The 22,963-nt window shown below is 41.8% G+C and overlaps 1 protein-coding gene across 1 annotated transcript in view; it reads right to left on the bottom strand.

Annotated features, from left to right (window-relative positions):
* Positions 1 to 22,963, bottom strand: part of PLCL2 (phospholipase C like 2) — a 252,402-nt gene that overhangs the window by 45,006 nt on the left and 184,433 nt on the right. The window contains exon 5 of the mRNA XM_077268869.1: positions 3,407 to 3,482. Coding sequence (XP_077124984.1) covers positions 3,407 to 3,482 — 76 coding nt within the window. The remainder of the gene's footprint in view (positions 1 to 3,406; positions 3,483 to 22,963) is intronic.

Below are 22,963 nucleotides of genomic sequence, written 5' to 3'. Positions count from 1 at the left end.
AAAAGGAGGATCTACAAAGTACTGACTTTATTGGGGTGAATAGTTATGCACACTGAAGTTTTCAGTTATTTGTCCTATTGTTTGCTTCACCATAAAAAGAAAACCAAATGTTCACAGTTGTAGGCCTGTTCTTTACATGAACTTGAACTGATGAAAACTGAATACAGCATCACCGCTCTCTCAACCACCCTGATAACTGGAAGCAAGCGGCTGCAGGAAGCGGTGATGCTGTACTTACTCCACACCACACTGACAGCCAATTCTGCACACATACTCTGCACATATACTGCAGAGCTGGATGTCAATCAATGTGACAGAGGAGTGATTACAATGCACTCACTGTTTAGGGAGCAGTGACTGTACCGCCCCGATGAATGGAAGTGAGCGTCTGCAGGGAAAATACAACTTAATTTTCCCTATGCCTATGAAGAACTGATGAAGAGTTTATCAAAAAACATTTAATATTCCTTCATTACTGAGGGATACCAAATGTTTTTATCCAATTTCCACATCCATTAGATAATGGCTCCTTTCCTTCTTTTTATTCAAGTAAACACAAGTTCCGATAAACAAAACTAGAAGAATAAAGAGAAAGAAAGAAAGATGGACAATTAGCTCATTGATTTCTAGCTAATTCTAACAACTAGTTCTGCCACAAATATTTAGGTGATTAATCAGATTTCCCACTGACTGATCTTAAGTAGCTACAGTATTTGACAACCTTTCCTGATTGTGCAGACATAATGGTGGCCACATGTTACATTAGACCCGGGGATCTAGGTTGATCACTTACAATTACACTGTCCCATTATCTAGGAATTCAGTTTTTGTATTTTGCTTTAGGAGCAAAATACCGAGTTCAAGCTGTGACTGATCTGTGACATGTCTGGCTCCAACAGCGCTGAAAGACTCGGGACTTAGAATGGTGTTCATCGATTTCCTAATGGTGTCCATCATCTAGTGTTTGCCAGTGGCTCACAGTTTCTTAAAAGCCATGTTCTTTACTTGTAAACAAACAAATAATTTGATGAAGTGCTAAATACAAGTAAAATTGCCAATATTTTTCTGCACGGCTTCATAGAGAAGGTCCCTATGCCTTCCAAAGACGGCAGCAGAACATTACAACAAGTATTACATAACGAAGCGTGGGCACATTCTATCATTATTACTAGAGCCCTGTTCAGATTAGCTTTGGCTGCTCCTCTTGGAGCCTCTGACAGCCGGAAGAGAACAGCATGCAGCGCTACTCCCGTTATGGCGGAATCCTGACAAACCCCACTGTACGTGTAACGGGGGCTCTAAGGGCTTCGTTGGTATCGGCAGTACAAGGATGGATCAATCAATAGAAACCACAATGCAGATTTGGAGACACTTATTCAATCCTAGAAAACCTGTTCATTTTTTTAACGCATCGGTTGAGATGAGCTGAAAAGATTTAAAGTGTTTTGGTCTGATATAAGGCATAAAACACTTTGAAGAGACGCAAAATGTTTGCAGTAGGAGCTAGGGTAGAATGGGCCGTGTCCATGCACAACCATCAAATTCTGCAAAATGGCATCGTTTTCTATGCCACAAATGCTACCCCAGTCAGGGACACACACCACTGAGAAGGTGCGCTGAATTTATTAATTGGCAGCAGTCTCTTATTAAATTTGACACATCCAACTCCAGCAAGCCCTTCATTTAGGCTGTGTGCACACGTTGCGGTTTTTTCCATGTTTTTTCGCTATAAAAATGCATAAAAAATGCATACATTATGCATCCCATCATTTAGAATGCATTCCGCAAAAAAAAAATAAAAAACGCATCGCGGTAAAAAAGCATCATGTTCATTAATTTTGCGGATTACTTGCGTTTTTCCCACTATTTAATGCATTGGGAAGCTCCGGAAAAAGATGCGAAAAAAACGCGCAAAAAAAACGCATGCGGATTTCTTGCAGAAAATGTCCGATTTTGCTCAGGAAATTTCTGCCAGAAATCCTGAACGTGTGTGCAGCGCCCCAGAGTCCTGGTCGTTGCAATACTGATGCTCCGCCGCTAAGGGGAGTGATGGTACGTCTGATGGCACTGAAGGAGTTCACCTGACCAGGTATCACAGACACCAATACACTTCATAGTCTGGCCTCCAGGGGGAGCTAAGGGCGCTATGTATTAGGCCACTCCTCACAATCTGGTAAAACTGGGGGTTGGATAGAAAGTTAGACAGAAGCTGACTGGGTTGGAACCAGGCAACATCCTGTGGCAGAGGGTGTTGCAGGGGAAGATTCAGGGGGGTCCCTGTCAGGGGTGGGATCCTGACAGAGGCCTAGCGAACAGGAAAGAACGTTAAGGAACCGCGCCTGCACTACATCGCGGCGGTATCTCAAGAAAGGACAAGAAGCGAGGTTTATTGTGGAGAGTGAGAAATGAGATCAAAGCAAAAAGGAGAAAACACCAGTAGGACTCGTGCTGTAAGATCGAGGCAACATCCTATTGAGGCGCGTAGCCGGTGGCCGGAACGCCGAGGAAGTATTGAGCTCCAAGCATTACTTCAAACCAACGGCAGGACAGTTAATTATAGGTTGGCTGTCTCACCTAAATCACCTAAGCAGACATAGGGGGCAACTGTGGGAGGGGGGGCGTCACTAGGGTCCCGGAAGAACTCCAGGCCTACCCGTCATACGGGTGCGTCCTATCCATATCATCTGGGGGACGGAGAAGAACATAAGAACAGATATAAGTTGTGGGAAAGAACATCAGAAACAGACACAACAGTTGTGAGGACTATCCCGTGGTGCTCAGCAGGGAAGTACTACAACACACAGGCGCTAGAAGGTAGGCACAGATTTCCACCTGCAAAGGGAACTCTGGAGGTGCCATCGGACCGGCCGGTCTCAGACAGCCCTGTTAACTGTACTCTGGATTGAGGACCTTGAAGCCTTCAGTAAAGAGGTAAAAAGACTGCAACCCTGTGTCCTCGTTATTCATCGCGACCTGCACCACCACTTACAACTTTCATTGGACGCCCCTTAGCAGGGTCACAGACCGGGTCTAGCCACCATGACAACCCCAGAACTGAGACAGAGAAGCCCGGTACCGAGTACCCCGCGGCACTGCGTCTGGGGGCGCTCCATGTGCACATAGCCTAGTACTAACAGGTGCAATGACAGCACCTGTTATTTCTAAGTCTAAAAGTCTGCGACAATAGGAGAAGCTTTATAAACCTCAGTCAGTTTTTTCTTGATGGGACACACGATTCAACCAAACACTGATGAAAATAGGATCCAAAATGCTGATGAAAATAGGTAACGATCAGGGAAAGATCATGGAGGACTTAAGGAGGCCTTGTGTGTGGTTTTTGTAACAACATTATAACAATCAATAACTAACACAGTAAAAGTTGGTGTAATCCAGTAATTTCACTCACCAGTCTTCTGGCACTGCACGATCTTCTCATAAACAACATCCGCGCTCTCAATTAGAGCCTTGCTGCTTTGGATTATCTGTGGATTAAGTGTTACATAATGTCACTTATAAAGAATACAAACATACACCACATACATGCGCGGACACGATGGAAAGGTATTTAGTGGGGATTATTCCGTAGCAACAAAGGCAACGGGGGAGGCTTAATTTTAGCCTATTTATGAATAATAAATAGCTTTCTTAAAATGATCACAAGTGGAATAGTTTTAAATAGCAGTTTGTTGTCTCGATCCTGTTCTTAAAGAGGATCTGTGTCACCTCTCCTGAAATGCCGGCAAGAGTAAATGCTCACATTCTATATCACGTGACCATTCTGGAGAATAACTTCTCATAACTCTACATAGCTTCCTCGGTTATTTCTTTTAGAAATTTCGGAATAAATTGATGACTGGCCGCTGTTAGCAGAGGGTGCGTCACTATATACTGTCCAATCAGTGCTGACACTGTCACATGGTATAGGGACACACCCCTTTGACAATGGGAATGGTAACGCTCAGTTGTCAATTTGTAAATATTCAGGAGGAATGAGCGGAAATTGTACATTTATTATGAATAAAAGATTCTCAGAAATTGTTGTTTCATGGGGAATTAATGTATTTACTAAAACAAACATGTCCGGATCGCTGACAGTTCCCCTTTTGATGTCGTATGCTTGTTAAACTAGCTGTACATTGATATAGTGGCCCTATATAGCACTGTACATGTTAGTGGTAATAAGCCTGAGAAACTTATGTTAATTCATATGCAAATCACGTGGTTTAGGTACACCAGTTCATGATCAAGGGTTCGGAAAACTGTTACGCCCCCTCAATTTGCAATTTAGGGACTTTCTCTGCATTTGATTGACAGCGTTCTCTTAGAACGTGTGTGTCTGCAGATGCACACTGACACTGCATGAGCCTACCGATGCGCACACAGTGTGGATAGGAGTGATCTCCTCCTTGGCTCCTCTCTGCTACCACCACTTGTACATTGATACACCACCTGAAAGTGTTGTGACTGCGTTGCCTCAGAGAGGAGCATGGGAGGAGAATGCGTCCACCCACACTGTGCGCATGCAGCCGGGCTCAAGGCAGTGTCAGTGCTCATTTGCAGACATGATTGCTTAGTTCAAGCAGCACTCACATTGGGCAAGTGAGAAAAAAGCAAAAAATGCAAAATGAGGGGTTGTAATGGTCTAATGAGCCTATGGACACACTAAGGGTGTACCAAAGCCCCTATTTTGCATTTGGATTAAAAGTGAATTAAGATTGATTTTTTTTCCGGCACTTTAACTATTAAAATGCACAGTGCTAGTATGATTTGTATAGGGTTAAGTTCCTTATATCACTGTACAGCTACTTTAATCGTTATTTGAGGATGACTATTTTTTTAATCTATGACTATCTTGGATTGTATACTTCAGGCATGTTCACACATTAGAGGACAGAACCCACAGAAGTTAGTGGGACCAACTGACCACTCAATATATTGGGGCCACCTGACTCTTCCCGAATTCAAACACCTAATTCTCCAGGAAGACGAGGCACTGTCAGATGGGTCTTACGGCCTACTCCACTCTCCCCATTAAAAGCACAAGTGCTCATTTAAGCTCAACATTCATATATATGGGGGAGTCTGGAGATATACAGTAGTTGTTGGCTGAATAAGCATTCAGATGACAGCCATCTAAGGTGTATGGGCACCTTTCCTCGTGGACAAATATGGTCCGAAATAGAACACAGAATTTGCTTTACATAGGACAGACCAGTGGGAAGGTTAATTTTGTTTAAATTAGCTTATAATTCAATAATTGCTACATGACTACCTGCATAGACTCATGCGCCTGGCTTTATAAAACCAGCATACTTTACATTCATAGGTAGCCAAGAGATTTTTAAATGTTCGCTCATTTTAATGAATGGCTGGTTGCTGGTTTCTGTTGCACCTTTCCTTATTTGCTCTTTCATATAATATATTGTACAATATAAAGCAAACACAAAACACTAAAGAGTCATCTGTACGTAAAGTAGCCATAAAATGGCCCTTATTATAGATGAAAAATATTCATGGGGGTTCAGGTCTGTAATATGAACAGCCCTCACTCAATCTTTCCTTCATTGCTCACCAGGCATAGTACGGTATTTCTTCGTGTGACTGTGCCTGGTAAAGCAGTTCGGTCCCATTTACTTGAATAAACCTAAAATGCTCTGATCAGACACAGCGCCACACAATTGGTAGTGACTGTGTCTGGTATTGCAGTTCAGTGCATTTTAGACTTATTCAAGGAAATGGAACCAATCTGTCAACAGTTACACTAAAATAAGGAAACCTTTTGTTCAGAGTATTTCATGAAATATTAAAAAATACCCTACCAAAAAAAAATAGGATGTCCCCTACTGAACTTATTTCCTCTATAAACGTTTAACACTTGTTCTCTCTGTTGACTTGAATTAATAAAGAATAATGATGGGCGGAACAGTGGATGTTCGAGTCTGGCCAAACGGCACCAGAACTCGAACCCGCACTCCATTCAAATGAATGGGAGGCTCGAACATCTGGTGTTTCCCGTGCTGTCATACGAGAAATACAGGTTCTGATCGGCGGAATTTTACAGGTTATCGCCGATCACAGCGCCGTGGTTCCCACGCTGCTACACGTGTGACAGCATGTGAGCCAGCAGCTGTGACCGGCTTACAAATACTGAGGTAAAATTCTGACCAAATACTGAACGTGTGAATGTGGCCTAACATAATAACAAAAAAAATTATGTTTTCAAAATTGTGCCGATGTAAAGTAGACATGTCGGAAATGCTATTTATTAACTATTTTGTGCGATATGACTCTCAGGTTTAAGGGCATTAAAATTTTAATTTTTAAAGTTGCTAAATTTCGGGCAAATTTCTGATTTTTTCCACAAATAAATGCCAGCCATATCTAACAATTTTTATTACCACTATCATGAAGTACAATATGTTACAAAAAATATTCTCAGAATCACTGGGATTCGTTGAAGTGTTCCAGAGTTATTATGCCATAAAGTGACACTGGTCAGAAATGTATAATTTGTCTTGGTCATGAAGGTGAAAACAGGCGTGAGGGATAAAGGGATTAAACCTGAAAGTATACACTTCAATGGCATCTCAGCTGATTCATTGTAATTAAAAAATAGTGGCATGCAGAGTCCAAATCACAAAGATTCTGGACCTAACTGTATGTTGTGGAAGAACACGTTTCTGATCAGAGATATTACACAAAACTTAAGCTACCGTATGTTCACCCTGGGTTTTTGCTGCGTTTTTCTCTGCAGGCAAAACTTGCTCTCTTGGAAGTAAAGAAGTAGCTTACAAAAAGCAGGTTTTGCTGAGCTTTTGCTGCGTTTTTACTGTCTCTTGTGCATGTTGATAAAGTTTAACACCCCCCAAAAATGTGATCCAACTTACTTAGGTTTTTTCACCAAAAACGCAGCAAAATCTGATACCTGCGTTTTTGCACTTACCTATTACTTTCTATGGGTGAAAAAAATGCTGCAAAAATGCTGAAAGAAGTGACATGCTGCAATTTGCAAATCAGTCAGGAAATAAAAAAAAAAAACAATGTGTGTGTATGAGATGCTGAACTCTCATAGCCTTTGCTGGTATTGTAAATGCAGCTTAAAACTGACATTAAAAAAACACAGCAAAAACAAAGCCTTACAGCCAACATCCCAATGCATAATTCATTTGATAGAAGATGGGGACACCTGTTGAGGTGCACAGCTATAAACCGACGTCCATGTTTGCTATCTTGGGTTTCCCAGGGCAGCCTACTGTAATAATTGACTGTGCCAGTGACCTATGGAGAAGCCATTTCCCAAGTGAAATAGAATGGTCATATCAATTATCACTCTAGCTCCACGAGTCTAAAAGACACTTCATTAAAACAGAATCCATAACTGTCTTTTTTGAAACCACAGTTTTCAATCATACAACATAACCCATTACACAAATTCTGTGTAGAAATACATACATTTCTATGCCAAACCAGTATACTCAATCACTACTATATTTTTCAGTTAATTTAATACTGTCATACTGAATTGGTTGCATGCTGGCACACCGAGAGCTTGGAAAAGACCTGACAAAATATTCCAGTTATCAAGAAAGCCGAGAGCCGTTCTAACATTGCATCCAAGACTGGGAAATTGTATATTTCAAAGTGGAAATGGGGAAGGTTCTACACAAAGGAATAATGTAAAAACAGAATGCATTAGACCAGAGCGGTGGCTGCACGCTAACAGAAGACCATCGTTTTAACCTGTTTCTATATGGGAGTTTTATGTAAGAAAAATGATGTGCCAATCACTATAAAGGTACAGTGGTGCTTGGAAGTATAAATTTGACCTAAAACTACATCAGATTTTCAGACAAACTCTAAAATAAGGAAAAGAGAAACAAATAAAGCCAAACATTCTAAAATATCACACAGTGGCTCCACCACTCAACCATACAAGATCGGCTTGAAAACTGAAGGTGTTGATGAATTGTTGCCTTTGTATATGGTTGTACAATGCCTATAAAAATGACAAAGCAAAATAGCCAGCAATAGGAATTTTTATTCCTTAGGTATCAAAATTACGAAAAAAAAGAAGAAAAAGAAACAAGAAAAGGAAAAGAACAAGAAGAAGAACAAAACGAAGACGAATGAAAAGGAGGGCAAGGAAGATCAACAATCATTTCCTATGGATTAATGTATAGCTTCATATATGGCTGCCTTATGAAAACAATATATCTGCCATTAACATTATTTCAAGTCAGTCGAAACAGCTTTTTAACACAAGACCAATAATAATAAAAAAAAGTAGAAAAAGCTTTTGCTGTGCCCACGCTGCAACCTTGAAAGCTGGTGTACATTGTCAAACACTCAGAAAGAAGGCTAGATGAGGTAGTTGCTCTTCGCTATCACCTTGTAGAGAAGATAAGCTGTAAACATATTTTTTTTTTAGACTATTAAAACTCATATTTCACTCCATGATGCAAACGGTTAGGACATTCACATCCCACTTACACTTGTAAGGTTATGTGGGTGTATGGTTAACCACATTGACTCGGTTAAATAAGAAATTCCTCATTTGCACAGATGACACCATCATGGGATATTTAGATCTGTGGACTTGCTATTGTCATGTACCGATTATGTGAGATCTCTGAAATTGACTTAACAAGAACAAGGCTTTATAGCTTAGGTACATGCTATGCAGGGCCTGGCCTAGTTTCCCAGAGAATGATTGAATGATGATGGGTTCAGAAGTGCACATCTGATAAATCCAAGCTCTGTTTTACAAGTTCAATACCGGACAATATTTTGCTCCCTGCGAGGCTTAATCACTGAAAACCAGAACAGTCTGTTAGATTTTTCTCTGAAGGCCTATCATCTTCATTGCATAATTTAAGTAATTATTCCATGGGTCTCCTCACGCAGTCATGTTCTTCTGCTTTACACAGTTAACTCTAAAACTGTACACTTATAAAATGTCTGTAAGAAACTAAAAAGAAAACGAAATTTGCTTAAGAAATTATTTCATTCCAGAAACTGCTTCTAAGTAGGATTGAGCAAAGAGATTCACAGGATCGTGGTTCAGTCTACTTGTCAGTAGTCTATGGCGGCCGGTCCAGAGTCCAGTGAAGATCCTACTACCTTGAGCCTCTTCTAATTCGTATTCCAAAACGAACATAAAACCACTAGCTGAAAAAATGCTCTTGGGAATATACAGATTGTTTTTTTGAGGTGCTCAAATACGAGTTTTCTAATGGAAACCATTTTTGAAAACTCTTTATATGTAATGTTTTTGGAGGAGTTTTTAATGTTCTGAAGCAGTTTTGAAGAAATGTTGAAGTTCCTTAACTGTTTTTTGCAGCTTTTTTTATTGAACATTGGCTAATTTTGAGCTAGTTCCATGACAAACTAGTTCAAAATACTGCCATGTTTTCTTTTTTTTAATTAGGTTTTACATACAAAAAATAGTAATACAAAAAAAAACTACTAAAACACTGAACGTATGAGCAGTAAAGTGGTCTTACAGTAGAAATGAATAGGAGGAGTCTTCCTAGCATTTTTAAGTGATTTTTAAAAACTTTTTTTTGTAGCGGACCCACTGTGTGCACACACCCTTCTGTACCATTGTCCCATACATGGCTGTATTTATCCCATACACCAATTCTAGCCGGCCATAGGGGCACATAGATTTGTGTATCTTCTCATTTACTGAATTATTTGTCTTGCTTTTAGGTTGCATGATGAGAAGAAACTGTCCAATACAATCAGTTTTTGGGGAGAACTTACAGTTTCATTTAAAATGAAAGATGAAAGCATTGTCTGTCATTGTCTGACAATTGCAAAATCACAAAACACTCTTCAAGAAAAAGAAATTTTCCAGATTTTCCATTTGATGAGACATTTAACTGAAAAACATTTTCACTTCCACAAATTCACATTCTTTCCAGCCACAACAGTAATGAGAGTAGAAGAAATCATGTACAAATCTGGAGATAAAATATAATGATGCATCGCTCTCCTTGGGTGCAAAAGGCATTAAGTAAAGGTAAAGCTCCACTTTCGGTTACATAATGTAGAATATCATTTTAGCTGTTGCATATTTTTCGACTCCTATTTCATGCAGCACAGAAAACTCTTGGAAACAGACAAGTAATATAAGGTGCTGGTGATAGCTCTAATGTTGGTTTTATTTTGCTTGAAAGACAAATCACAAGAAGCATGAATCGATCATCCTCGTTAAGCTACTGTTAAAGCAGAGTTTGAGAACTATCTAAGGTAGAACAGTCATGTGAGGTTACCCACCAACTTCTCCCTGCCCTGCCCTGCCCAGCTAGATTTATGTAATGGGAGATACCCGTCACCAAACTTGAACAGGGCAGGGAGAAGCCAGTGGACCGGATGACCATTTCATTGGTCACCAGCTAGATTTTAAGCAATGGCCCAGATTCATCAAGACTGGCATGAGACCAGCTGATCTTGATGAAGTGATGGAGTGTGAGGGGCCTGATTAAGAGGTGCATGCCTCTTAATGAATTAGATAAGGATCAAAGTGGCGTATGTCTTCACGTGCACCACAAATCTTATTCCAGTCAGATACTGTTGACCGGTATGATTCAAGGCCACCATACATGTTACATAAAACCCTCCAATTTCACCGGGATCAGCTGACCATGTAATGTTTATAGCGCCCTACCAATTATGTCAATGGAGGTTAAGGATTGGGCGTTTGATTTTTCATCTGATCCTTTTATTCTCAAGGCCGCTGCTATCTGAGTCTGACAGCTGCTTACTCTACTCTCCCCATAGAGAAAACAAGAAAACTCAGAGTTGATGTGTTATAGGGAGGGGAGAGAAATAGCTGTCAGCCAAATGAGCCAACAGATAACTAGAGGGTATAAACACTTTTTTAGGAGCTAGTCTGAGTATGAGGTTTCAGAACTCCCCTTTATTACCCGATCAGAAAACCACTTTCACTCTGGCTGACTAGGACTATCTTTATTTTACAAGGACTGAAATTCAGCGGACAGGCTGATTATTAATACTATGTTGGTATGGTTTGAATATCGTTGCAACCTGGCTCAGTTTGAAAAAGAGGTTGTCATGAAAAGAAGTCTCCTTTAAAGTAGAAAAACGTCAATTAAGCTCCCAGTCCTTTTACATCAGCAAATTGATGTGCACTCAAAGTCAAAAGAGCACAGAAAATAGATCTGTAAAAAACAACACTTCAAAAAGGAACTAACGTCACGTAATTATTTTCTATATTGCAATAAATAAATAAATTAGTTAATTAATAAAGGGAACCAGAAAATAAGTAGCAAACAGCAAAAATGGTAATGGAGTTAAATAGGTTTCCATTTTATATTTGCTGAGTATACTGCCAGTATCAAAGGAAAGAACTGCTGTAATCCTCAAATATGTATTGTAGGGATTTCACTCACTCAGGTGCGACGGCTGACACTTAGGAGGCAGGATCCAACAAAAGTTCAAGGGTTTATTGCTTCATAAACCAGTTTAGCATAAACAGAAAAAACAAATAGCCTTTAACTCAGGCAAAAGGGAAAAACAACTGTCCATTCCTTCAGGCTCAGTGCTGGAGCCTAACACACTGGAGGGTAGCAGCTCCACACATATCCCCCCTGTGTTAAGGATCAGCCTGTCTTATATAAAGCTAACCACACCCAGTAACCCATCACATGATTAGCCATGTGGTCTGACATCACCACAGGTCCTGAACACACATATATACATGGTAATATACAATCAAGAAATACTCCGGGCTACATTACAGCAACAAGGCACTTATGTGGCACATACCTCCCATCGACTACACACCCTTTAGCCATACTACATACCTCCCCCTCTGCCTAAAGCCGTGGGGCTTGGCACTTTTTCCCCACTAAACAAGGGATTCTTGATAGGGCATCCGCATTACCATGCAGCTTTCCGGCCCTATGTTCCACATGGAAACTGAAGTCCTGCAGGGCTAAGAACCAACGGGTGACCCTAGCATTTCTACCCCTTGTTTCCCTCATCCATTTTAGTGGGGCATGGTCAGATATCAGTCTGAATTTACGACCCAGCAGATAGTACCGTAACGTGTCCACCGCCCACTTTATGGCCAAACACTCTTTCTCAACGACTGAGTAGTTCTTTTCAGACGAGGACAACTTCCTACTCAGATAGAGGACAGGATGCTCCTCCCCAACCAGCACACAAAAAGGAAACCTGTCTGTCTCTGGGTGTGGTGACACCCTTCCAGGGTCCACTGGTTCCCTACTCTTGCTAGGGAGCTCAGAACCTTTTCCCCACAAATCCCAAAACAGACAGAAATCCCGGCCAATAATTATAGGGTGCAACAAGTCCTGCACGACGCCGACTATGTGGGACTCAGTGCCACATGCCGTTTCAATGTCCACCCTGGCCAAAGGGTAGTCCTTGGCATCACCATGTATGCACCGCACGCCGACCTTCTTTCCCGGGAGCAGGTGGAGAGGGAAAGTGGCCCTCACCAGGGTCACTAAGCTCCCTGAGTCTAACAGTGCCGTTGCTGCTCGACCGTTCACCTTTACGGGACACGCTTGAGGTCCCTCGTTGGGCGGAGAGTTCACACTGCAGGCAGGATACGCATAGTATGAACAACGGCGTCCCATGCTGCAGTCCATCTGCTCAGTGGTCTGGGAACAACGGGCAGCTATATGTCCTGGCCCGTGGCACTTCCAGCAAATAATATCACCCGTAGGGACCATGGGCACCACCTCCCCCGCCCTTTGTGACCTTGGACGCGCCACCCCTTTTTGGGACTCAGCAGCTTTCTGGGACCCCCAGTACAGCACGGGCTGCCTCCCAAAGGAGCCTTCCATCCCTTGGTATCTCTCGACCAGTCCGATCAGTTTGTCGGCATTCTGGGGATCACCCTGGGCAACCCAAGTCTGTATGGACCTCGGGAGGGAATGCACAAACCGATCCATCATTACCCGTTCCACCATCTGTGCAGGTGTACATGACTCTGGCTGCAGCCATTTCTGGACCAGATGCAACAGATCAAACATTTAAGAGTGAGGCGGTTTGTCCCGGTGATAGGCCCAGCTGTGAACTCGCTGTGCCCTGACAGTCAGTGTCACCCCCAAACGTGCGAGAATCTCGACTTTCAACTTGTGATACTCTTTGGCATCCTGCAAGGTCAAATCATAGTACGCCTTCTGGGGTTCTCCCGTCAGGTATGGGGCCAGTACCTCTGCCCACTGCTCTGGCGGGAGTTTTTCCCGCTCAGCGACCCTCTCAAACACCGTCAGGAAGGCCTCAACATCATCCCCGGGGGTCATTTTCTGCAATGCGCGTCTTACCGTCTTTCGGACATGGGTGTCATCAGCCAGACCTGGGGTTGGGGCGCTCATCTTGCCCTGGATGGCGGTTGCCAGAAGCTGCATCTGCTCCCGTTGCTCCTGCTGGCTCTGTTGTATCTGCTGCATCAACAGCCTGTTGGTCTCTTGCTGCCGTTGCTCCTGCTGGCTCTGCGACTGGACCAAGTGTTTCAGCAGTTCCTCCATTTTCCCCGGCTGGCTTACAACAGACTTGACCCAGGACATTCAATAACAGATTTTTCGTCTCCGCTGGGAACGCTGCCCGCATTCTCCACCAATTGTAGGGATTTCACTCAGGTGCGACGGCTGACACTTAGGAGGCAGGTTCCAACAAAAGTTCAAGGGTTTATTGCTTCATAAACCAGTTTAGCATAAACAGAAAAAACAAATAGCCTTTAACTCAGGCAAAAGGGAAAAACAACTGTCCATTCCTTCAGGCTCAGTGCTGGAGCCTAACACACTGGAGGGTAGCAGCTCCACACATATCCCCCCTGTGTTAAGGATCAGCCTGTCTTATATAAAGCTAACCACACCCAGTAACCCATCACATGATTAGCCATGTGGTCTGACATCACCACAGGTCCTGAACACACATATATACATGGTAATATACAATCAAGAAATACTCCGGGCTACATTACAGCAACAAGGCACTTATGTGGCACATACCTCCCATCGACTACACACCCTTTAGCCATGCTACAGTATATACACTATAAAAAAAATATTTCTGTGATAACAGGAAAATTAAAATCCACTCTTTGCATCTGGTATAAATAAGCAATACAGAATGTTAATAAATCTGTAATTACTGAGAAAAATTATAAAAACATTTCTACTCATATTTTTCACTGAAAAAAAAAAATCTTATTCATTCAAAAAACAAAGCAAATCATAGGAACTAAAGCTCATCACAGAAATATACAGAGCAGAGAAATATTCACACTCCCCAACCCCCATCACCACCAAAATTATTCTTCTGTAACACTGAATCACAATAGATGACATTAGGCTTTATTGATATTGATCGACACCAGAAAAGACTCTGGGGTTTTGTCACATGGGGTGGATGCAATATGAATTTTCAGAGCTGAAAACATAAACCATCCACTTACTGGGTAAAAAATAACATCCAAAATCTGGAGAGAAATCAACCCGCTTGTTTGGATTTTACATCCACAGCAATTCAATTTATGCTGCAAATTTTTCACTGCAGATTTCACCATTAGAAATGAACATGGTAAAATCCTTCGAAAATCAGCACATACAGCTCCTGCCATCTCAGCCACAAAAGTCTCCTTTCACCAGCTTACAGCTAATAAATACGTCCCACACCTACTTTACATGTGCAATCAGGAGGGGGGCAATAGTAACAATACCAAGCAGCAGCTCAACTCAAACAGGGATGATCGGAGCAACCTCTGCTGTTTAACCCTTCATATGCGGCAGTCAATGCAGACTGCATTTTGATTGCGCCACCATGCCCATCACTTGTAGATACAGAAAGTCTGGGTCTATTAAAAAATCCTATTGATCTCTAACCAAAATTCCCATATTTACATCTAACTTAACAACTGCCTATGCATTATTAGTTCAATGTACGGTAAATTCCCCGAAAATCAGATCAATCCCAAAAATAAGCCCTAGCATGATTTTACAGGATTTTTGGAGCATGCTTGAAATATAAGCCTCACTCCACAAATAAGCCCTAGCTACAGTCAAGACCAACATTGTAGGGGGGAGGCAAACAGGTCAATTGCCCAGGGCCATCACTTTCTTAGAGGCACTCAGCATTTTTATTCCGAGGTTAAAACTGCTAAAGGACCTTTGGTGACATCACAGTTATGTGACCATGATGTAATCAAAAGTCCTTTAACGGCAGGAGTCTAGAGAAACTAAAGAGAAGACAGGCTGTTCTGCAGGGCCGGCATTAGGAGGAAAGGGGAAAAACTGGACAATTTCTCAGTACTCCCACTATTTTAGAGACCCCCAGCATATCTAGTCTGAGATTAAGTCTGCTTAAGGACCTTTGATTGATTTGTTGACTTTTTTTTTTATCAAGTATAAATGTAGATTGTTTTTCACGTTGAAAAAAAAAAAAAAAGACATCCCCTGAAAATTAGCCGTAATCCATCTTTCGGAGCAAAAAATAATATAAGACCCTTAGAAACAAGGTACCATACCTTACATTAGAATAATAGAGAAATATAAAAGAAATCAAAACTAAGTCTCCCTTTTGGGCTAAAAAAAAAAAAAATCACAGTAACAAAGCACTAAAATTACATAAAAATTTTTTTTTTTACAAATATTAAGCATTATAAAATAAGACATGAAAATTGTAAATTTTCATGCCTAACGGCTAGAACAGCTTACAGCACCGCTCCAGTGTTTTTTTTAATTTTTTTATTTCAGTGGTGTGGTGGAGTAGTGGCACTAATCTAAGTTCCCTGGACTAAAGGCCCCGTCTCACATAGCGAGATCGCTAGCGAGATCGCTGCTGAGTCACAAGTTTTGTGACGCAACAGCGACCTCCATAGCGATCTCGCTATGTGTGACACGTACCAGCGATCAGGCCCCTGCTGCGAGATCGCTGGTCGTGTCGGAATGGCCTGGACCTTTTTTTGGTCGTTGAGGCCCCGCTGACATTGCTGAATCGGTGTGTGTGACACCGATCCAGCGATGTCTTCACTGGTAACCAGGGTAAACATCGGGTTACTAAGCGCAGGGCCGCGCTTAGTAACCCGATGTTTACCCTGGTTACCAGCGTAAATGTGAAAAAAAACAAACAATACATACTCGCCTTCTGATGTCCGTCAGGTCCCTTGGCGTCTGCTTCCTGCTCTCACTGACTCCCGGCCGTACAGTGGGAAGTGAGAGCACAGCAGTGACGTCACCGCTGCGCTCTGCTCTCAGTGTACGGCCGGATCTCAGTCAGAGCAGGAAGCGGACGGCAAGGGACCTGGACACCGAAAGGCGAGTATGTACTGTTTGTTTTTTTTTGTAACCAGGGTAAACATCGGGTTACTAAGCGCGGCCCTGCGCTTAGTAACCCGATGTTTACCCTGGTTACCCGGGTGCTGCAGGGGGACTTCGGCATCGTTGAAGACAGTTTCAACGATGCCGAACTCGTTCCCCTGATCGTTGGTCGCTGGGGAGAGCGGTCTGTGTGACAGCTCCCCAGCGACCACACAGCGACTTACCAACGATCACGGCCAGGTCATATCGCTGGTCGTGATCGTTGGTAAATCGCTTAGTGAGACGGGGCCTTTAGGTTCATACTCCCCATCCTCACCTCTTCCTGGCGGCCCACCGGACCTGCGCCGCTGTCTTGTAACTGAATCTTCTGACTGACTGAAGTCAGAGCTAACAGTCACAAGATCTCTATGTAAGTCTGAGGGCCAGAATGAGGCTCTCATTGACTTGCACTGAAAAGTGACCTCCGTTAACCCAGCAAACCAAGAGAAATCCGGGAGATCACAAATGGCTGGAGACCAACTAGAGCGCTGCCGATAACAGAAGAAGACGGCAGCTGGTAGGTATAAGACTAAATGCATTACATTAGTAACACCACTCCATCGTGGCAATAAAACAAAACAAAACGCTGGAGTGGTGCTTTAATGAATCCAATTATAACAGTTTTTTTCTGTGTATGTTCTACACTAAGGTCTCCAAAGAGGCAAAAAAAAAACAAAAACCAAACATTTATATCCTTCATTTCAAAATTATTTATGACGTCACAGGAGTTTATTTAGTATTTAGTCTCAAGAATGAGCTGTTCTAGAAAGGTTTACAGAACTTCTACAATCTTTCCACTTTTAGGTCACGTGCACATATGGAGAGTTTTTTACCTCAGTAAGCCAAAACCAGGAGTGGGTGATAAATACAGAAGTGGTGACGTGTTTCCATTATAGCAAATAGATCAATGGCTGCACTCAACTGTACTAAAGCAAGGAATTGTGCGATACATGAAATGTGAATAGCATAATGGCTTGTGAAATCTATGAAAAAACACATGAGATGCTTAGCACAAGATTTGGCCAAAAAATGTGAGCCCATTCACCAAACGTCAAGTTAATCTTGTGCTAAGCATCTCATGTGTTTTTTCATAGATTTCACAAGCCATTATGCTATTCACATTTCATGTATCGCACAATTCCTTGCTTTAGTACAGTTGAGTGCAGCCATTGATCTATTTGCTATGTAAGTCTTTTTTGGTTATGCACCTGTTCAGACTAGATTGCTGTTCAGTCAGTTTACCTATATTTACTATGTTTCTATTATACTTTTCCTCTGATTGTTCCACTCCTGATTTTGCTTACAAATACTGAAGTAAAAAATTCAAATACTCAACGTGTGCCTGCGGCCTAAAGGGGTTTTCCTTTCCTATGTAAATATCCCTATGTAAAAATTAGTTTTTGAAGCTGAGAATTTTTGAAAAAAAAATGCAAGCAACTCATTTCATTTAATGGGTGCAGAAAATCTGCAACATCAAAAACTCACCAAAAGCTCATCATGGGAACGTAGCCCAATACGTTTTGTGACATTGATTTCCAGTTCATTGGCATTTCCATTGTCTCTGCTTGCATGCTTGACAATTTTCAGAAGCGCTATACATGAGAATGGAGACTGCCACGCATGGCACCCACTTTTTCCATTCTCAGCTGATCTCAGTGCCCTGGTCTCAACAGTAGATGTGAACCCCAGCAGTGAATAAGTCGTAAATTAAATGTCTAAGTCATAGAGAGTTACCCTTTCTCATGAGTGGTCTTAACAAGACTGTCCTTCACTACCTAACTTACAGCAGAATCACAAGTTCCCAATTTTGACCACAGTTGTGTAGCCCACTCTCTGGACACACTAACAATTACACCAGCTCATACGAACTCAAATTTCTTCTACTCGTTGTTATAGTTTGGATTCATTGTCGACTGTTTCTAAAGCACAACTTATGTTATTAGTACATTAATGCAGGAGGGGGGTCTAGATGATATACCCATTTAAAAAATACAAACCCTGAACTTCAATTTTGTAGCACCTCAAAAGTGTGATATCATCTAGTTTGTCAGCCAGTCTCATCATCCCATCTGTCTGACAGTAAATCAGATTTGTCTATCATTTTTATATGCCTTTATATTCTGAATACTGTTAATCTAATTCTAAGACTAGTAAAAAAAAATGTGAATATTTAGATTCTTGGCTTCAAAATACTTCTCGTTGCTCCTTTGATAATATGTGGCAGAAACAAAGTTGAAAATTTCCAAGCTGACTCCAAAGTTCACGGTACTGACAGATATTTGTTGTACATATCAAGTAACACCCAACACTTCTGTTTTTAATCCGCTCTAATTTTGTTCTTTCCTTTAACAAGGGAGGAGAGGTCAATTATACTTCATTATAAATTGACTTAGCCTGTCTGAAGCAAAACCGCAGCCAATCTGTAATGAGGTTATTATTGATCTCTGCCTTGTTAGTAGATGCTCACTGCTCTACCATAAAGTATTAAAAGCACTGAGCAGTAACAATGAATAGCGCGGTATATCAGACAGAGCTATAGACAGGCAGATACTAATCAGCCATTAAAACCCCTGTCTGGTGAAATGCAATAGAGACTACTGTGTATAAGGGCAAGTGCAGACGACCATATGTTCTCCATCTGAGAAAAATGGTCCGATTATGCTAATCACACTCTGATCAGTCTCGGATTAGGGAGGGATACATTTTTATCAGATGTCAAGAATTTTTAAAAAATGTTCTATATCGGATGTCATCTGAGTGCAGTCTGATGTTTTTCCCGACCCATAGACACAAAAGAGTGAGTGCCATCTTATCGGAGGCAAATCGTTCATGCTGCACTTTTTTCCTCGGACCACTTCTGTCCAAGAAAAAAATCAGACGTGCACTGCCTCAACGAATAACAATGGTACAAATGCAATCCGATGTTTTGACAGAACGCACTCAGACCGAAACTACGGTCGTCTGCACAAGCCATAAGTTTGTATAGGTGCAGACCAACAAGAAACCCGTGCTTATGCTTTCCATCAAAAACCAACAAGAGACGGTTTTATTCTACCATCCCCTCAATGAAACCAACCATAGGTAAAATACAAATTCAATTTTATTAAAGATGAATAACAAACACATTTAAAAAGGCTACATCAATATTACACAAAAACATACCGCATGGGGGAACCACCCAATGGAAAAATCAGTATAAAATCAGAATGATCTCAGATAGGTCATAATAGACGGCCGGACTAAAGTACCAAAAAATTACTGAATCACCAAAAACACATAAAGCAGATTGACCATTCACTAAGTGCTCACAGCATCCCTATTCAATATCAATCTACACATAATATGTATATAAATATAATTATAAAGTGCCAAAGTCCGCCTATATAAGTGATCCCCGGAAGAAGCTAAAAGGGCGAAACGCGAGTCGGGGCACTTGGGGTTACCCACGGATCACGGAGCTGGTACAGTATCTATATAAGTAATTCCTATTTTATTGTTATTTACATTGTTGAACTTAAGGTACTGGGATCACTTATATAGGCGGACTTTGGCATGTGTAGATTGATATTGAATAGGGATGCTGTGATTGTGTTTTATTTGAAGGAAATGTCTTGACTCTCATGAATTGTTACTTGTCATTTGACTAGGTTGTTCCTCTTCCTGAGCATTCTACTTGCACTATACGTGCTGGAATTTACTTTCTGCACTGGGCCTCCTACATATTCAAGGTTCAAAAGAATGCAGACCCCGATGTGAAACTACCCATTTATGATTGTTTCATGTCTTTTGACAGGCAGAGCAGGAACAGGTCAACATTATAGAGCCCATGCCTGCCGCTGCGCTCTGCAAATGACTTTCGACTAACCTCTGCACTTATCCGTACCTCACACTCCCGTCTCCAAGACTTCTCCCGCGCTGCGCCAATCCTCTGGAATGCTCTACACCAAGATATTAGGACCATCCACAATTTGCATAGTTTTAGGTGCACCCTCAAAACATATTTGTTCAGAGCGGCCTATCACGTAATCAAAGTCATTTTATGTGTAAGGGCGCATGTGTAGCCCATTCACTATCTCCTTCTATCCTTCTATCCCCCACTCCCTTAAGATGGCTGGACCATCATTGTAAATACACACCTCTACCTTGTATCTCCCCCACCTCATTGTAGATTATAAGCGCTCAAGATTAGGGTCATCTTATTTTGCTTTAATTATTGTATTCCAAATGAAGAAAAGAAATGCGGCACTCACCATTTATCTTCAGCTAAAAAAATCCTTTATTTAGCACTTTAAAACTTCCAAAGCATGTTGCGGCATCGGCAGCATAATACGAGGTCCATGGACCCGTAGAAGCGCTCAAGCGCGAAACGGCCGTCGTCCACCCTTCTCACTCCCCGCTCCCTCGTATTATGCTGCCGATGCCGCAACATGCTTTGGAAGTTTTAAAGTGCTAAATAAAGGATTTTTTTAGCTGAAGAGAAATGGTGAGTGCCGCATTTCTTTTCTTCATTTGGTATATTCATGGATTCACACAGACATAATGCTGAGCACCACTGAATCTCGAATGGAGGCAAAGGCGTGCACTCCACATAAGATCACACAGGAGATTGCTTGAATACATTACGTTGTCAGTGCCGGTTACAAATTCTCCTTTTTTGCTTTTAATTATTGTATTGTTAACATTGTTACTTATGACTTGCGTTTGAAACTGTTAAACTGTAAAGTGCTGCGGAATATGTTGGCGCTATATAAAGATTATTATTATTAAGCCTGCGAAAGAGCGCGATGCCGGAGACACTGTGTGGATAACATAGAACGCGTGATCCACATGAAGCAAGAAGGAGGATGGCTGTGTTTTCCGGGGGCATATACACAGCATATTAGAATGCTGATATCAGGGCTGAAAGGTGCAGGCCTTACCTCATATGGGAAAAACCTAATTACAGGTTCCTTTTAACTTCCATTAAGAAACATAGTCCATGGAAAAAAAGCACCATATAAAAAAGTTACACTATTACGTGTTTCAGGTCAGTATAGTCCTTGGTCATAACTTTTTCATATGATGCTTTTTTTAACTCCCATAACCCATGCTTGTTAACGGAAGTTAAATAAAGTATATACTGGTTATACTGCATTACGGATGCTGGCTTTTCTATTTTTTGGGATCTGAGAAGACACTGAACCTTGCTATGCATGCCGGCTATACAGGGTGAGTTGACATTCCCTTTTTATCTCTTACTTCTCTAATGCAGAGGTGATTGTACAGAGAAACATTGGTAAGCTGTGACCATCACATATTCTGAATCCCCGGTATATAAGTGCTACATTATAATCTGGCCTGTGATAATAATTAAATTGTTGCTGAAAAGTGATCTTTACAGAATAAAAAGTATCCGTTTAATAACAATAATAGTGGCCAGATTTTACCACTAAAACTCAATTTAAACAGTAAGTCATTTTCTGACGACACATTTACATGAAAGATCTTTCTACTGATGATCTGCATCACCCATTCACAGGATAAGTGATACATGTCCGATCCCTGGAAACTCTACCGATCACTATCATGGGGAAACTCCGTCCCTCATTTTTTCTGACCGGCATGTGTAAGATGAGTAGTTGTAGAGAACATATGGTGTGCCATACTATAAAACTGTATTAGACACGAAGAAACAGACATTTTAAGCACCAGTGGGTTCCTCGTTGATCTTTCAGTCAGTACCGATCCTGCGTACTGAAGAAATAACTATATACAGGGTGCGGAGCTTCAACAGAGCTCACAGAACAAAACAGGAGCAGCACAATATGAGGAGCTGTGGGAACATCATGATGCAGGGGGGAGATAATGTAGGGACATCATTCTGTGTGTGTGGCTGTGAGGAACATCATACTGTGTGTGGCTGTGAGGAACATCATACTGTGTGTGTGGCTGTGAGGAACATCATACTGTGTGTGTGGCTGTGAGGAACATCATACTGTGTGGTTGCGGCTATGGGAAAATTATACTGTGTGCGGGGGGATTTTATATGGAGTGTGGGGGAGTGGGATCATCATAATGTGTGCGTGTTTGGGGGGCTGCGAAGGCATCATACTATGTGAAGGTGGTACCAGTGGGGATATACTGTGTGGTGGGAAGGCTGTGGAGACTCTAATACTGTGTGCGTGGGGGGCTGTATGAGCATCATAAAATGTGTGGGGGAATCCTACTGTGTGGGGACAGTGGAGGAATCATATTGTGTATGGGGATAGTGAGGGTATCCTACTGTGAATGAGGCTGTAAGAGTTTCATACTGTGCATGGGATGGGGCTCTGGGGTCATCATACTAGGAGTGGTGCAAACGGTGAAGGGCATGATTTTCTATATGGATTTGTGGGGGCAATATTTTGTATGTGGGATGTGTGGATATCATACAGTGTGTGTGTTGCGGTACTGTGGGTGCATTATACTGTGTGTGGAGGAGGCTGTTGGGCCATTATATTGGGTTTGCAGCTGAGAGATGCATCATACTGTGCGGTTGGGGCAAAGGGAAAATCATGTTATGTTGGCTGTGAGGTCATTATACTGTGCATTTGGGCAGGTCAGTGAGTACATCATTTGAGTGGGGGTGC

Source organism: Ranitomeya variabilis, chromosome 6 (assembly GCF_051348905.1).
Source record: "Ranitomeya variabilis isolate aRanVar5 chromosome 6, aRanVar5.hap1, whole genome shotgun sequence".
Taxonomy (NCBI): domain Eukaryota; kingdom Metazoa; phylum Chordata; class Amphibia; order Anura; family Dendrobatidae; genus Ranitomeya; species Ranitomeya variabilis.
This window is presented reverse-complemented; position numbering and strand designations above follow the sequence as displayed.